This window comes from Cervus canadensis, chromosome 31, assembly GCF_019320065.1.
Source record: "Cervus canadensis isolate Bull #8, Minnesota chromosome 31, ASM1932006v1, whole genome shotgun sequence".
NCBI classification, from domain to species: Eukaryota; Metazoa; Chordata; class Mammalia; order Artiodactyla; family Cervidae; genus Cervus; species Cervus canadensis.
Window position 1 is genome coordinate 22,436,735 of NC_057416.1, and position 18,166 is coordinate 22,454,900.

At 39.8% G+C, this 18,166-nt stretch overlaps 1 protein-coding gene across 1 annotated transcript in view; it reads left to right on the top strand.

Annotated features, from left to right (window-relative positions):
• LONRF1 (LON peptidase N-terminal domain and ring finger 1) overlaps positions 1–18,166 on the top strand; it is a 45,020-nt gene that overhangs the window by 11,630 nt on the left and 15,224 nt on the right. The window contains exons 2-6 of the mRNA XM_043454362.1: positions 11,380–11,498; positions 12,848–12,970; positions 15,934–16,083; positions 16,618–16,858; positions 16,960–17,056. Coding sequence (XP_043310297.1) covers positions 11,380–11,498; positions 12,848–12,970; positions 15,934–16,083; positions 16,618–16,858; positions 16,960–17,056 — 730 coding nt within the window. The remainder of the gene's footprint in view (positions 1–11,379; positions 11,499–12,847; positions 12,971–15,933; positions 16,084–16,617; positions 16,859–16,959; positions 17,057–18,166) is intronic.

Genomic DNA, 18,166 nt, shown 5'->3' on the forward strand with positions numbered 1-18,166 from the left:
CATTACTTTTTATAGTAGCAAAAATTAGAAGTAATAGGGATTTTTACATAGATGGTATATATAATGGAATACTTTACAACCATTAAGTATCTTGTGCATATAATCACATTGACAAAAAAAGCAGATTATACACAGTATATAGGGTATATTTCATAAAACTATACATTAAAAATGTAATCTACCCACACAGATGAGTGGGTAGGTTATATGCCAACACCGGTTATTTCTTAGTTCATGAGAGCATGAATTGAGCTTAACACAACAGATTTTAATGAATTGCTTTGTGGTGGGAAAAGGATCTTTGGTTCTTAATTTTCTGTATTTTCCAAAGTTTATAGGTAAATATTTTATAATGCTTGTTATTCAAAACAAGTTTCTTGAAGATGAGATAAATGATGTATACACACCTCTTACTACCCATCACCTACTGGAAAACAGACGAGAAGTCCCCACTCTAGAGAACTCTCTTCCCGCAGCCCATGCGGTACCTTGGACCACTTAAAACTAGTTTCCTCAGATGTGTAGCAGAGTTTTATTTCAGTTGTTTTATTTACCTAAGTACTCACAATACCACTGTGTCAAAGAGAAGAGGGAATGAGGGCAAGAATTGACGAGCCCAAGGGGACAGATTTTAATGAATTTCCCCTGCTTCAGCAGACATTTATCAAAGCCAGGAATAGAGGATACAGGGACAGTAAATAATGGAGGGAGCTCAAAAACAGATTTTTTTAAATAATTAAATATATGCTACGCACATACAGGGATGGAACACAATCATAATAGCAAACACTTAAATAGAGCTTATAATGTACCAAGCCCTGTTGGAAGTACTGTGCATGTGTTACCTCTCTCTCTCGAGGAGCCCTGTGAGCCCTGTTAATAGCAGAGGCAAACAGCAGGGACTCTGGACTCAGGTGGCTGGAGGGAGCATCTAGAATCCTTCACTTACGAGCTGTTTGGTCTTGGGCAAGATACTTAAACTCTCTGTGCTCAGATTCTTTACAAAAATGTGAACAATATTAGACCCACATAGGATTGTTCTGAAGGTTGTAGATCATTTAGAACAGTTAATAGTTTTTGTTGTTACCAAATAACTGTATTAACTGAAAAAAAATTATCATCTCACATATTTAAAATTCTTGCCCTTTGCTCCTTTGTGTGTATTTTTGCATTTTAAAAATAAAAAGTCTATTTAAAATTAGTTCAGTTCTTCCTTTGGGGGTAGTTTTTTTTTTTAATTTTTATTTTATCAGCCATAAAAAGGAACAAATTTGAGTCAGTTGTTGTGAGGTGGATGAACCTAGAGCCTGTTGTACAGAGTGAAGTAAGTCAGAAAAACAAATACTGTGTATTAACACATATATGGAATCTAGAAAAATGGTACTGATGAACCTATTTGCGGGGCAGAAATAGAGACGCGGACTTGAGAATGGACTTGTGGACACCATGGGGGAAGGAGAGGGTGGGACGGGTTGAGAGAGTAGCATTGACAAATGCACACTACCACGTATTAGAGAACTAGCAGGAAGCAGCTTTATAGCCGGGAAATTCAGTTCACATGCTTTGTGATGACCCAGAGGGGTGGGATGGTGGCAGAAGGGAGGTCCAAGAGGGAGGGAATACACGCATACCTTTATCGGACTGACTTCATTGTGCAGCAGAAACCAACACAACATTGTAAAGCAATTACCCTCTGAATAAAAATAAGTTTTATTTTTATTGGAGTTAGGTTGACAGTGTGTTAGTTTCAGGTATATAGCAAATTGATTCAGTTATATATATATGTATTATTCTTTATGTTTTAAATTCTTTCCCCATTTAGTTTATTACAGAATATTGAGCAGAGTTCTCTGTGCTATACAGTAGGTCCTTATTGGTTATCTGTTTCAACGGTGGTGGTGGTTTAGTTCTCAGTCGTGTCCAACTCTGTGCAACCCCGTAGACTGTAGCCCGCCAGGCTCCTCTGTCCAGGGGATCTTCCTGACCCAGGAATTGAACTTAGGTCTCCTTCATTTGCAGGCAGATTCTATATCTGTTTTGTAATAAGTTCATTTGTATCAATTTTTTTTTTTCCCATTTCACATATAAGCAATATCATATGGTGTTTTCTTGTCTTTTTCTGACTTCACTTAGTATGATAGTCTCTAGGTCCATTTCGTGTTGCTGCTGATGGCACTATATCATTCTTTTTTTATGAATGATATGTATGCTGAATGCATATGTATGTACCACATCTTCTTTATCCATTCACCTGTAGATGGACATTTAGCTTGCTTTTATGTCTTGCCTATTGTAAATAGTGCTGCAGTGAACACTGGGGTGCATGTATCTTTTCAAATTCTGGTTTTCTGTGGATACATGTTAAGGAATGAGATTGCTGAATCATACGGTAATTCTGTTTTTAGTATGGAGGTGTTCTCCATAGTGGCTGTACCAATGTACATTCCCACCAACCGTGTAGGAAGTTTGACTCTTCTCCACACTTTCTCCAGCATTTATTGTTTTTGATAATGGCCATTCTGACTGATGAGAGGTGATATCCCATTGTTGTTTTGGTCTGCATTTCTCTAATAATTAGCCCTGTTGAACATCTTTTCATGTGCCTCTTGGCCATCTGTATGTCTTTGTTGGGGAAATGTCTGTTGAGACCTTCTGCCCATTTCTTGATGGGGTTGTTTGTTTTGACATTGAGCTGCATGAGCTGTTTGTAGATTTTGGAGGTTAATCCTTTGTCAGTTGTTTCATTTGCAGATAATCTCTCCCATTCTGTGTACACATGCGCGCTGAGTCGTGTCCAGCTCTTTGAGACCCCATGAACTGTAGCCCGCAAGACTCCTCTGTTTATGGGATTTTCCAGGCAAGAATACTGGAGTGGGTTGCCAGCTCCTCCTCCAGGGGATCTTCCCGACCCAGGGATTGAACCTGAGTCTTCTGCATTGGCAGGTGGATTCTTTACCACTGAGCCACCAGGGAAGCCCCCATTCTGTGGGTTGTCTTTTTGTTTTGTTCATGATTTCCTTTACTGTGCAAGAGTTTATGAGTTTGATTAGGTCCCATTTATTTTTGGTTTTATTTCCATTACTCTGGGAGGCAGATCTAAAAAGATATTGCTGAGATTTATGTCAGAGTATTTTCTCCCCATGTTTTCTTGAGAGAATTTTCTAATACCAGGTCTTACATTTAGGTCTTTTCTTTTTAAGTTGGAGTATAATTCCTTTACAGTGTTATATTAGTTTCTGCTGTACAATAAAATGAATCTCCCAACTCATCTCACCCTCCCCTTTCTCCTCTATGTCCACGTGTCCATGATCTGTGACTCCATCTCTATTCCTACCCTGGAAACAGGTTCATCTGTACCATTTTTCTAGGTTCCACATATATGCGTTAATACATGATACTTGTTTTTCTCTTTAACTTCACTCTGTATGACAGGCTCTAGGTCCAACCATACCTCTACAAGTGACCCAGTTCCATTCCTTTTCATGCTGAGTAATATTCCACTGTATATATATGTACCATATCTTTATCCATTCATCTGTTTTTGGGCATTTGCTTTGCTTCCATGTCCTGGCTATTGTAAATACTGTTGCAATGGACATTGGGGTACATGTGTCCTTTTGACTTACGGTTTTCCCAGGGTATATGCCCAGGAGTGGGATTGCTGGGTCATATGGTAGTTCTAGTTTTAGTTTTTTAAAGAACCTCAGTACAATTCTCTGCCGTGACTATATCAGTTTACATTCTCACCAACAGAGCAAGAAGGTTCCTTATTCTCCACACCCTCTCTAGCATTTATTGTTTGTAGATTTTTTGATGATGGCCATTCTGACTGGTATGAGCTGATACTTTATTGTAGTTTTGATTTGCATTTCTCTAATAATTGGTGATGTTGAGTGTCTTTTCATGTGCCTCTTGCCCATCGATATGTCTTTTTGGAAAGATGTCTAAGTCTTCCAGCCATTTTTGATTGGGCTGATGTTTTGATATTGAGCTGCATGTTGTCATTCTTGTTTTTCAGTCACTCAGTCAGCTTTTTGTGACCCCATGGCCTGTAGCACACCAGGCTTCCCTGTCCTTCACTATCTCCCGGTGTTTGCTCAAACTCATGTCCGTTGAGTCAGTGAGGCCATCCAACCATCTTATCCTCTGTCATCCCCTTCTCCTCCTGCCCTCAATCTTTCCCAGCATTAGGGTCTTTTCCAGTGAGTTGGCTCTTTGCATCAAGTGGCCAAAGTATTGGAGCTTCAGCATCAGTCCTTCCAATGAATATTGAGAGTTGATTTCCTTTAGGATTGACTGGTTTTATCTCCTTGCAGTCCAAGGGACTCTCAAGAGTCTTCTCCAACACCACAGTTTGAAAGCATCAGTTCTTTGGCACTCAGACTTTTTTTTTATGGTCCAGCTCTCATATTGGTACACAACCACTGGAAAAACCATAGCTTTGACTCTGCAGCAAAATGATGTCTCTGCTTTTGATGTCTCTTCATTTTCCTTTCTCAGGATTGCTTTGGCTATTTGGGCTCTTTTGTGTTTTCATACAAATTGTAAATTTTTTTGTTCTAAATCTGTAAAGAATTCCATTGGGAATTTGATAGGGATTGCATTGAATCTGTAGATTGCTTTGGGTGGTGTAATCATTTTCACAGTATTGATTCTTCTAGTCCAGTAACATGGTATATTTCTCCATCTGTTTGTGTCATCTTTGATTTCTTTTGTCATCAGTGTTTTATAGTTTTCTGAGTACAAGCCTTTTGTCTCTATAGGTAGGTTTACTCCTGGGTATTTTATTCTTTTTGTTTCAATGGTAAGTGGGATTGTTTCCTTAATTTCTCTTTCAGATCTTTTGTTATTAGTGTATAGGAATGCAAGAGATTTCTGTGCATTAATGTTGTATCCTGCAGCTTAACCAGATTCATTGATTAGCTCTAGTATTTTTTTTTAGTGGCATTTTTAGGGTTTTCTATGTATAGTATGATGGAATTTGCAGACAGTGACAGTTTACTTCTTCTTTTCCAGTTTGTACTCCTTTTATTTCTTTTTCTCTGATTGCCATGGCTAGGACTTCTAAAACTATGTTGAATAAAAATGGTGAAAGCGGACATTCTTGTCTTGTTCCTCATCATAGAGGAAATGCTTTTAGTTTTCACCATTGAGAATGATGTTTGCTGTGGTTTGTCGTACATGGCCTTCATTATGTTGACATCTGTTCCCTCTGTGCCCACTTGCCGGAAAGTTTTTATCATAAATGGATGTTGAATTTTGTCAGAAGTTTTTCCTGCATCTATTGAAATGACCATGTTTTTTTTTATTCTTTAATTTGTTAATATGGAGTTTCATATTGATGTATATATTTTGAAGAACCTTTGCATTCATGGGATAAACCCCACTTGATCATGGTGTTTGATTAATGTGTTGTTGGATTCTGTTTGCTAGTATTTTCTTGAGGATTTTTGCATTTATGTTCCTCAGTGATACTGGTCTGTAATTTCCTTTTTTTTGTGATATCTTTGTCTGGTTTTGTTTTCAGGGTGATTGTGGCCTCATGGAACGAATTCCCTCTACATTTTTTTGGACAAGTTTGAGCAGGATGGGTGTTAGTTCCCTAAATAAATGAAAGAATTGGTCTGTGAAACTGTCTGGTCCTGGACTTTGTTGGAAGATTTTTAATGACAGTTTCAATTTCGTTACCTGTGATTGGTCTGTTTATATTTTCAAATTCTTCTTCATTCAGTTTTGGAGAGTTGTATATTTTTAAGAATTTGTCCATTTCTTCCAGGTTGTCCCATTTTATTGGCATGTAGATGCTTATAGTAGTCTGTTATGATCATTGTATTTCTGCAGTGTCAGATGTTATTTCTCATTTTTCATTTAATTTTATTATTTGCATCCTCTCCCTTTTTTCCTTTGAATTTGGCTAAAGCTAAAGGTTTATCAGTTTTATCTTCTCAAATAACCAACATTTAGTTTTACTGATGGCTATTATTTTCCTCTTTTCTATTTATTTCTGCTCTGATCTTTATGATTTCTTTCCTACTGACTTTGGGTTTTCTTTATCCTTCTTGGGTTGCATTAGATGTCAGGTTAGACTGTTTGAGATTTTTCTTGTTTCTTAAGGTGAGGTTGTTAGAACTGTTTGAACTGTTTTTGCTGCGTCCCATACGTTGTGGATCATCGTGGGGTTTTTTCTTTTGGTTGTGCTGGGACTTCATTGCTGCTTAGGCTTTTTCTCTAGTTGCAGCGAGTGGCGCCTGCTCTCTTGTTATGGAGCACAGGCTCTAGATGCACGGGCTTCAGTAGTTGTGGCTACCGGGCTCAGGAGCACAGGCTCAGTAGTTGTGGTGAACTGGCTTAGTTGCTGCAGGGCATGTGGGATCCCAGACCAGGGATCAAACTCATGTCTCCTGATTTGGCAGGTGCATTCTTTACCACTGAGCCACCGGAAAAACCCCATTGTTTTCTTTGTCATTTGTTTCTGTGTATTTTTTTTTTGTTTGATTTCTTTAGTGATTCTCAGTTATTGGTAGCACGGTGTTTAGCCTCTGTGTTTGTGTTTGTTTGTTTTTTTTAACAGTTCTTTTGCAGTGTCCGATGTAATTTCTCATTTTTCCCCTGTAATTGATTTCTAATCTCGTAACATTGTGGTTGGAAAAGATGCTTGGTACTATTTCAGCTTTCTTAAATTTTCTTAGTCCTGAGTTGTGAGCCAAGATGTGATCTGTCCTGGGGAATGTTCTGTGTGCACTTGAGAAGAATGTCTATATTCTACTGCTTTCGGGTGGAATGCCCTGTGCTGTGCTTAGTCGCTCAGTCGTGTCTGACTCTTTGCGACCCCATGGACCATAGCCTGCCAGGCTTCTCTGTCCATGCGGATTCTCCAGGCAAGAATACTGGGATGGGTTGCCATGCCCTCCTCCAGGGCATCTTTCCAACCCAGGGATCGAACCCAGGTCTCCCACATTGCAGGCGGATTCTTTACTGCCTGAGCCACCAGGGAAGCCCCAGAATGTCCTATAAATAGCAATTAAGTCTGTCTGGTCTGTTGTGTCATTTAAAGTTTGTGTTTCTGTATTTATTTTCTGTCTGGATGATCTGTCCATTGGTGTAAATGGGGTGTTAAAGTCCCACATTATTGTGGTACTGTCAATTACCCCTTTTCTGGCTGTTAGCACTTACCTTATGTATTGAGGCGCTCCTATGTTGAATGCATAAATATTTGTAGTTGTTGTATCTTCTTCTTGAATTAATCCCTTGAACATTCTGTACTGTCCTTTCTTATCTCTTGTAACAGTCTTTATTTTAAAGTCTGTTTTATCTGATACGAGTATTGCTTTTGATTCCCATTTGCATGGAATATCTTTTTCCATCCCCTCACTTTCAGTTTGTATGTGTCCCTAGGTCTAAAGTGCGTCTCGTATACAAAATATATATGGGTCTTGTGTTCGTATCTATTCAGCTAGCCCTTGTCTTTTGGTTGGAGCATTTAATCCATTTACATTCAAGGTAATTATCAATATGTATGTCGGTGGGTTTTCTCCTCCTCTTGTGTTTCCCGCCTGGAGAAGTTCCTTTAACATTTACTGTACAGCTGGTTTGGTGGTGCTGAATTCTCTTAACTTTTGCTTGTCTATGAACCTTTACATTTAGGTCTTTAATCCATTTTGAGCTTATTTTTATGTGTGGTGTTCTAACTTCATTTTTAACATGTAGCTGTCCAGTTTTCCCAGCACTGTTTATTGAAGAGACTGTCTTTTCTCCACTGTATAGTCTTGCTTCCTTTACTGTAGATTAATTGACCATAGGTGGAAGAAAACTCAGATTTTATAGCTGAAGAAACTGAGGTACAGAGGTAATTTGCCTCAGTTCACAGTGAGTGAGTGGAGGAGCAGAAGTTGAAGCCAGGCTGTCTGGCTTCCAGGCTCTGAATCCTTCTGGAATGCCAAGTGGCAGGAGATGCAAAGGAAAGCATCTTGGAGAAGAGGTTGGTGAGCTGAAAAAGTTGTCCAGACAGAGGGGGGCTGGGTAGGGGTGGTCTCACAAGGAGGAAGCTCTGTGAAAAGGAAGGAGGCATGAAGTAGAAAAAGGCGTGCATGGGGCTGAGTGAGTAGCTAGGTCCTGTTGGACTCACTGGGAGGTTCATATTGATGGGAAATAAGGCTGGAGAGATGGGCAGGTCCCAGGCACGCAGGAACTTGGATGTTGTGGTAAATAACTGTATCTGTGGATGGTGAGGATATAGGTAAAACTGGAGGCAGGGTATGCAGTTAGCAAGCTGTTACAATAGCCTTAGCTTAATTTTGGCTTTCAAAATGTTGTTATTAGCAGTTGGGTTGGAAAAGACCAGGGATGGATTGGGGAAATATTAGAGGAGGTAAAACTGACTGTGGTGAAGGTTTGATTTGGACAGTCAGTGTTACTCACAATACAGCACACATATCCTTTTGGGGGGGGGCTGGAGGTGTGCGAAGTGTACTCAGCCTGAGGAAAAGCACAGCTGGCTGTTGGAAATTTGATGCAGCTGGAAGTAGGGTGAAAAAAAGGAGAGGTAGGAATTAAATCCTGCCCAGTACACTCGGCCCTGACACGTCTTTATATTTCTGCATATTTCCAACAAACCGAGTCTGTGATGCGCAAGGCGCTGCGTACCTGCAGCCGTGAACTGAGGCGGGCCCTCCCGGTGCCTCGTGCAGTGAGGTGACTGGTGCATCCCAGGGTCCGCGGGGCCTGGAACGGAGCAGACAGTAAATGTCTGTCGCTTGTTAAACACTTGAGTTAATGACACAGCCTGGCTGATGGCATCTTTTTCGCAGTTGCCTTTCCCACAAGCGGACACAGAGGGCAGATGTTCTCTATCCTCGTACTATTCAGAGGGCCTCAGACGTGCATTGGTGGTTTTTTGTTTTTTAATTAGGAAGGACTTGAAGGAAACAAGTGGGGTGGCCCTAATCTCTTTAATAATGTACTGGGTGATGAGGCTCCCCCCTCCCCAACAGAGTCACTCAAAATCACTATTCCACTGGCATGTGAAACGCTCAGTAAGAACAGAACCTACAAGGATTCGGGGAACAAGAGTTTTAAGATCTGACCCTCCTGTCATCTCCTTCACGGGTCCAGCACGCTTCTCATCCCAGTAGACACCAGCTTTCCAGGGAGCCTGGGTAGCTTGAGCTCCTTGTTTGTATCCCTCGGAGGGGAGACGCGTGGTGGACTGACCTGGCGCTTTAAAGACGGGGGTCTCCCCAGCCCCTTCCCGCAGCGCTGCCCTGGGGAAGCTGCGTAAAGGGCAGCGGTGACGACCTCGATCAGAGGGTACGGTACGCACGAGGTCCCCATGGGCACTGCCTCCAAGGCCGTGCGGGGGGACCTGCTGTAGAAGGAAACACGTGAGAAGAAAAACAGTCCAGTAGGGGACCCGAGTGTGGAGGGGACTGTTTGTTGTGACTGAACCCCCTCTCTCTGGAGCTGCCGGAGCACAGGCGGGTCCCAGGGGTGCTGTTGGCAGCACCCCAGCTGTGCCCGACGTGGTCCCCATCCTCTCCAGCCCAGGGAGCTGGACGCTGCCCTGGTGACCACTCCTTGGACCGGCTGGGCACCTGCTGCTCCCTGTTTCCCGGACTCCGACTGCTTGTCCAGTTAGGACCACATGGTGTCATTTCACAAGAAAAGAGGATTTCCTAATGTGACTGAGCTCCTCAGAGACAAGGAGAAAGTAACATCTTTGCAACCCCTCCAGCATCTGTCTAGCTTGGTGCTGAGACTCCTCATTCTTGATTGATTAATCACATGCAGCTTTCAGTTTCTATGAGTTTTTGTTCAGATAATGATTTACAATTATATTGCTTTAAGAAACAAAAGATGAAATGTTCCAGACATGTCTTTTTCTGCTTAAGAAGTAAGAAATATTTTCATGAAATACTAATTTTATTCTTAAAATTTTTTCATTGGTATAACTTTGAGGTAACAGTTCGAGTTCTCAAGTACCAGCAACTGGAAAAGACCTATCTAATTAATTGATAAATCGAGAGTTATCTGTAAAAAAGCAATCATTTAACAACTAGAGTAAACCGGGAAGCTATTAAGGAGTTTTATTATAGTTTTTGTTTTGTTTGCCCAGGACGGCGGGTGGTAAGGTCTTTATGCCCTTCCCACAATGAATGCTTTATTTTATAAGCATACATTTTGGAAGCCTTTAAAGATGAATAATAGCTTTAAAAAGAAGAGTCAAGTTAATGTCATCTATAGATACTGAAAATTGATTTCTGGCTTAGACTTCAGTTTCAGAATCTATGTAACGGTAGTAATTTTTTTTTAACCTTTTTTATTGGAATATAATTGCTTTACAGTGTTGTGTTTCTGCTGTACAATGAAGTGAAGCAGCTTTAAGTATACAAAATCCTCTCCTCCCTGGACCTGCCTCCAGCCCTTCTAGGTCATTATAGAGCACCGGGCTGAGCTCCCGGTGCTACTCAGCAGGCTCCCACTGGCGGTTTCACACATGGTAGACTATATGTGTCAACCCTGATCTCTCAATTTGCCCCACCCTCCCTTTCTCCCCTCTGGTGTCCATATGTCCATTCGCTACGTCTGAGTCTGTACGAAAACAGGGTCATCTGTACCATCTTTCTAGATTCCACATGACCTGTAGTAATTGATTATAGTATCATAAATGAACCAACCAAGTGTCTGAAATTTTTACTGCCTTTGGTTACTAGTTTGGTTCTCAAGTAGAGACATAAAGCATAGTGAAATTATCACCTAAAGCTTTTTACCCTCAAATACTTGAAATTAAATCTGTTTTGGGGGCTATCCAATCCTGTTCTTACTAATGCCAGGAATTAAAAAAATTTTCCATCTTAAGAAACCTGACTCTTGTCAACCCATTTCCTCTAGAAACAGGACCACCGTGTCTTCTCACCGTGTCTTCTCACCAGACCATGCCTCGGTCAGTCTTTGTAACTATGGGAATTCCATATGCAGCAGTTACACATGTAGTCATTGATAAAGTTTTCAAAATCAGGTATAAAAAAAATTTACCACAAAAAGACAAATCTAAACATCTAAGATACATCTTCTGAATCTTTGCCTATGTTAGGAAAACATTCAGTTTCTTAGGGGTGATCATATTATGAAAATAAAATATTTTCAGTTTTTTTTTTTTTAATTGAGTTTTCTCCACTGAACTAATCTAATCATAAGGATTTGCTCTAACTTAGAGAAGCTCAACATGCCAGTGGGTGCACCTGTACCGGGCTTGGTTCTCTGCCTTTGCTTCTGTGGTTATTGACTGGAATCGCTCAGTCAGTTCTTACTCTAGTATGATGTTTCCGTGGATTATACAGTAATCTTTTAAAAATAATCAAACCTTCATAACATTGATTTCAGAGCCCAGCGACTTGACTCTGAAAATCTACAGAGCTGAATCGTATGCTGGTCTCCAAGAGTTTAAAGCAGCCATAGAAGATTTAAATGCAGTTCTCTTTCAACTGCCAAATTGGCCTGAGGTAAAACTACTGTTTTACATTTGCATACATTTAAAAGTTTCAACTGTAGGGAATATGGATTTCAATTATGATTGTAAGTTATAATGAAATGGATTGGGCGATTTCTTTTAAATATGTAGAATAGTTCTGGAAGTCTAAGGTCAATATTTTGAGTGGATGAATGTCATCTGACAGTTATTTATTAGAAATTATTTATTATTTATTTATATAATTTATATATAATAATTTATTATATTTATATATACATATATTATATATATAGAATTTATTTATATAAATTATTATTATTAGAAATGTTTGTTTCCTAACTAGAGAACAACTTGAATCGAGGCACAGAAAAAAAAAAAGACCTTAATATACAGCATTTCCTCAAAGACATACACCTGGCCCTATTGCAGAGATGGACCCAAAGAGGTTATCAGTGGAGGAGGTTTATTAATGGAGAGAGGAGAGGTTCTGTGGCTGAACAGTTGACTGAGGCATTGTGGTGGGAACTGGGTGATGAGGCAGTCATTTAATACGGTAGATGGGGGCCTTGCCCATGCTCTTTTGAAAAAAGAGTTGCGGCATGTATATATTATATAATTGGTTTACGAATTCTCCTTTTTACCGGTACTGTCAAGGCAAATCAGTCCATCTCCCATATATGTTATTTAAATTAAAAGTCATCTTTTAATGTGACTTTTTTCTGCATTCAAAGCTATGCCTTTGAGGACTATATAGTGAGTATGCTCTAAAATTTATAAATTAATAAAGAAAATGAATCAGAATCCCATGATGACATGACCAGTTGATACAAGTCAAATCAGTGTTAAGAATACGAGGGAAAATGATTTGTACAGACAGCTTTGGCGGCGACAGTGGTTTAGTCGCTAAGTCGTGTCTGACTCTTGCTAGACCCCACGGGCTGTAGCCCACCAGGCTCCTCTGTCCGTGGGATTCTCCAGGCAAGAATACTGGAGTGGGTGGCCATGCCCTCCTCCAGGGGATCTTCCCAACCCGAGAATCGAACCCAGGTCTCCTGTGTTGCAGGAGAACTCTTTTGCCAACTGAACCACCAGGGAAGCTCTTAAAACCATTAAACAGAAAAGAACCCTCTGGACTTATCATTGACAGGATATAATTAGAAATGTAGCTTTGGAGTCATTTTCTGGACCTCATAATCAGAGGTGCATCTCCCGGGTAGGGTGTGAATATGCCTTTAAAATGCTTTGGGCTCCTGAGAGTTATTTAGAGTTTCAAAATGAACATTTCCAAGCAGAACTTTTTTTTTTTTAACCTTACATGATATTGGTATTTCAAAGAACAATTCCATCCCTAACAGTTGGGTATGTGTGCTTTTGTTGAAGGTCTACTTCAGGAAAGGAAAAGTCCTCTACGATGCTGGGTTTCTAGGTGATGCCTTACAACTCTTTCTTCAGTGCTTAGCGCTTGATGAAGATTTCGCACCTGCAAAGCTAGAAGTAGAAAAGGTAATCCGTCTACAAACTGTAACACTTCCAGTCAGTTTCCCAACAACAGAGGTCTTTTTATCAAGGCCAGTTAGAATCTCGGGGTAAGGACATAAGGGGTGTCCATAAGTCAGATTTAGTAGCCGTCTGACAAGGGGTTTTCAGGTTCAGTATACTTATTAGCATACTGAGTTCTTACCGAAATAAGAACATTTCAGAGAGAGTATTAAATGCATTACTTTTGCCTAGTTAAATTTAGATGTTCTCTAATAGTCTGTTCCATGGGAGCCAGACCAGTCATTCTTAATTAAACATTGTTGTCATGATGTTCCTGCTCAGGAATTTTTATTGGCTTCGTTTGCCTTTCATTTCAGGTCTCAACTTTGCTTGCTTTCTGTGGTTGCCAATAGTACTGCCCCACTCAATTTATTTTTTGCCTTAATTTTCTCAGTACTCCATACATCCCTTTCCAGAGTTTTTTCAGTGGTACGTCAGTAGGTGTTAATTAAAAGGAAATGACTCTGGGAAACACTGGGTTAAACCAGTCAAACAGATTTCTTCAGCCCTTCTCAAAGAGTTTTTGCTTTGCTAGCATGACAACAGCGTTCAGCTTTTGCCAGATTTACTCACAGAACATCTGGGAAGACTAGAGTTTCTGAAAACTGTTTTGGGAAAATCTACCCTAATACAATTTCAGTGCCCAGTCATCTTGTTCCCTGCAGTGTCCCCCAAAGAGGCCACATCGTTGATTGCGTTTGTAGTGTTTCTCAGCATGTGGCTTTTTGTCAGAGTCATTTCAGTTGCATGGTAAACACAAAGATTTCCTGGGCCCCACCACAGACCTTTGGAATTAGAATCTCTGGAATTAGAGTATAATTTAACAAGCATCTCAGGAGATTCTTATGTACCTTGAAGTAAGAGAACTTTGGAATTTTTCTTGCATTCCAAATGCTTTATGAATAAGCCAACATCCTCCATAAGGCTTGTTTGCATACATGTTCTAGCCCACTGATTTAACAAAAAATGGTTTACTGTTGTGTCTTTTCTTACCGTGCTGTCTTTGCTAGAGTGATCTCCCTGGCGAGACTGCAGACTTTATAAGGGCTTATAATTTTGCATTTTCCCTGCTGCTGGGTATCCTTACTTTTCTGTAATTATTTGTTGGTTAGTAAGGTCAGGTGAATGCAAAATACCTACTGCCTTGAGCTATTTTTTCTTTTCTTTTTTTTGGGTTAATTGTGGTATAATTTACATATACTAAAAGGCGTTTTATAGTTCAGTGAGTTTTGAGAAATTATACATTCATGTAACTACACCCCAGTCAAGACACAGACTATTTCAGATCACCCTGGAAAGCTCCCTCATCTCCTCTGCAGCAGATTCCCTTTCTCTGTGCTTCCAGAGGGAGCTACTGCTCAGAACTCTAGCGCCACAGACTAGTTCTGCCTGTTCTGGACCTTCACATACAGTATATACTCTTTTTTTGCTCAACGTGTTTTTGAGACACATCGGTAATTTTTTACTTTTTTATTGTTCACCAGGTATCCTGTGGTATGAACACATCACAGTTTGTGATATTAACAGTTAGTGGCGATTTTCATTTGGATTGTTTCTAATTGATGCCATGAACATTCTTTTACAAGTCATTTTGTGTTCATACGTTTTTATCTCTCTTCAGTAAATACCTAGGAGTCAATACTTTTTTTTTTTTTTTTTTAATCAGGGGAAATGTAAAAACATAGCCAAATTTTTTAGTGATTGTTCATTAAATGGTTTATTGCTTGAGCACCTACAGATACACACTTTCATTAATACCATGTAGATTTCCTTTTTATTTACATTGTAAAGATTCGTGAAAAATTCTGATTTTTGTGCCTTGAGAGATAGGACAGCTGAAAAACCAAACTTCCAAAGTGAGACTTTAAGAAATGTGTATATGCGGTACATATACACACAGCTTATTTGACAAGCAAACAAATTTGAATCCCTCTCATTCCTTTGTAGCCAGTCTGTTCCTCTGTTGTTATCCCCTTGTTGGAGAGTTTGAGGTGTTCCTGAGAGAAGCACCCAGAGGTTAGATACTGCAGCTGCCTCCGTTTGGGCTGGCTGCCATGCGATGCCCCGTTAATGCCGGGGGTGGTGACTGACCATACAGGTCACTGGTTCAGGGAGAAGCTAAATTCACTGTAAACACATGGAATTTTAGTTCTGTGGTTAAAGGTCCAAGTTCACATAAACAGTCTAAGTTCAGCCTTAGAATATACATTGGGATGAACCATTAACTATATTGACAGGATGGGACTTGCTGATGGTCAGAGGTAAATATTTTCCACTTCTCTTAAGATCTCTTCTTTCTACAAACCTTATATATACACGTCAGCCTTTACCTTGGGCATCTTCTCAGGCCACCAGTCTTATCACCCCCGAGCTTCCTTTTGAACCATTTCTTTGATGTGGTTTGACCCCCTTGGAGGCACACCTTGGTTTTGGCAGGACTTTTAAAATCAACATGGCAGTCCTTGATTTTTTCACCTAACCTGTTCCTTCCCTGCCTGTTAAAAATAATATTAGCTGTAAGTTTTCTTTTTTTTTTTTTTTTAGTTGATGTATAGCTAACTTACAGTATTATTAGTTTCAAGTGTACAACAAAGTAATTGGATATTTTTATAGTTTATACTCCATATGAAGTTTTCCAGAAATTCTTAAATATTGAGTGAGTGAGGTAAGTGAAAGTTACTCAGTCGTGTCTGATTCTCGCGACCCCATGGACTATACAGTCTGTGGAATTCTCTAGGCCAGAATATTGGAGTGGGTAGCCTTTCCCTTCTCCAGGGGATCTTCCCAACCCAAGGATTCCCACATTGCATGCAGATTCTTTACCAGCAGAGCCACAAGAGAAGCCCTCTTAAATATTAAGTAAGTAAATTATCCTTAATAAAATATTTTATATTTTTCATTATTCTTTTATGATACCTTCCTTACAGATTTTATGTGATTTATTATCACCTGAAAACTTAAAAGAAGGCCTGAAGGACTCTTCCTGGAGTTCATTACCATGTATTAAAAACAAACCTTTCAGTTTTCCTTCAGTGATGGAAGAGTCTCACTCTGCCAGTGAGCTGAGCCCAGAGCAGGTAAGAGGTGAGAAGAGACGGTCATAGGCTTAGTGTATCCATTTTCTTTACAAGATCTTCACTTTCCTAGTTTCAAATATTAATACTAAAATCTATGTAGGTACTTTCAGCTTAGTAAGGCTTGTCTTAATAGGATTCCATCTGTGACCTTTTATTTTACACTAAAAACTTTTATGTGAAATATCTGCTCATTAATCACAATGTTACATCACCTGAATGTCAGAAATGTTTGTCTCCTGGAAAAAACCAGAACATTGTATTTATCTTACTTTCCTTGTGGTAGAAACAACTATATTAGCATAACTACTTAAACCTCATTATGACAGAAGTCAGCTTGATGTCCAGGGCTCCCTAAGTCCTGGCAAAAATCCTTTACTTGCCAGGGTTTTAGAATTAAAAGTTGATTTTGTTTTAAATGAACAATAAAATAAACCTTTCAAGACATCACAGTTCCATTTCAGTTTGGTTCTTGGCGAGAGCAATAAGGATAGTAAAAACATAGTCAGTTACCCTCATTTGTTGCATTTTTTGTAGAATGAAGAAATAGCAGAGGTCACTTCAGAGCCTGTCAAAGGAAGCCTAAACCGTGCTCGGTCAGCACAGGCTATAAATTCAACAGACATGCCTGCCAGAGGGGACTGTTTAAAAAGAGTGTCCTCGGAACCCTCACTTTGTATTCAAGAGAAAGGTGTTCTGCTGAAAAGAAAGTTGTCTCTCTTAGACCAGGATGTGATTGTAAATGAAGATGGAAGAAATAAGCTGAAAAGACAGGGAGGTAAAAATTTCACTACATTCACACAGAACACATTGATTTATTCAGAATGGCTTCCAAACTTTTTTCCTAAAAAAGATAACCCCCTCTCTTTGTTTTAATAGAAATTCCCACTGAAGTCTGTACGTTTTCATTAACTTACAGTGATGTCCCAGAAGAATTAATAGATGTCTCAGATTTTGAGTGTTCTCTCTGCATGAGGTAAGTATGTCAAATTTTATGAGATGAATATTTTATATTAATGTAAATAAATAAAGCACAGAGTAGATAAAGGTAATCTACTCTGTAAGAACTGGACTTCCTTGGACTGCAAGGAGATAAAACCAGTCTATCCTAAAGGAAATCAGTCCTGAATATTCATTGGAAGGACTGATGCTGAAGCTGAAACTCCAGTACTTTGGCCACCTGTCTCGAAGATCTGACTCCTTGGAAAAGACCCTGATGCTGGGAAAGATTGAGGGCGGGAGGAGAAGGGGATGACAGAGGATGAGATGGTTGGATGGCATCACCAACTCAATGGACACGAGTTTGAGTAAACTCCAGGGGTTGGTGATGGACAGGGAAGCCTGGTGTGCTGCAGTCCATGGAGTTGCAAAGAGTCGGACACGACTGAGCGACTGAAGTGAACCCTAAGAATAAGCAGTGTGAAGTAACAGAGTAGTGAATTAAAAATCAAAAGATAAGAATTTTAGTGCTCGGTTTTCCTTTCACATCTTGGGCAAATAACAATCTCTGACCCTTATTTAGCTTTTCCTTACTTAGAAGGGGCTTCCCTGGTGGGCCCATTCCTTTTCTTTACCATGACTGAGCAACTAACTTTGACTTTTCACTTACTTAGAAAGTGGTGTTAGGATTTGCGTGTGTGTGTGTGCGCACGTGTGCACGTGCACAAGTACACAGTCTTTCAGTCGTGTCTGACTCTTTGCGACGCGGTGGACTGTAGCCCACCAGGTTCCTCTGTCCATGGAATTCTCCAGGCAAGAATACTGTAGTGGGTTTCCATTTCCTTCTGCAGGGCATCTTCCCAACCCAGGGATCGAACCCACATCTCTTATGTCTCCTGCACTGGCAGGCAGTCTTTACCACCATGCTATATTTAAGTCTTATAAGAATCAAATGACTAAAATATAAAAAGTATCTGAGGAATTGTACTATAAAAGCTATACATGTTATTACTGAGACTCCATGGTTTTAGATTTGGGTAAGAATACAATGATGTACTGTGTGTATGTGATTTTATCTTGTTTATGTATCTTAACTCCAAAATCCTTTTTAAGTAACATTGGATAAGGATCTCCATTATGTGAATGC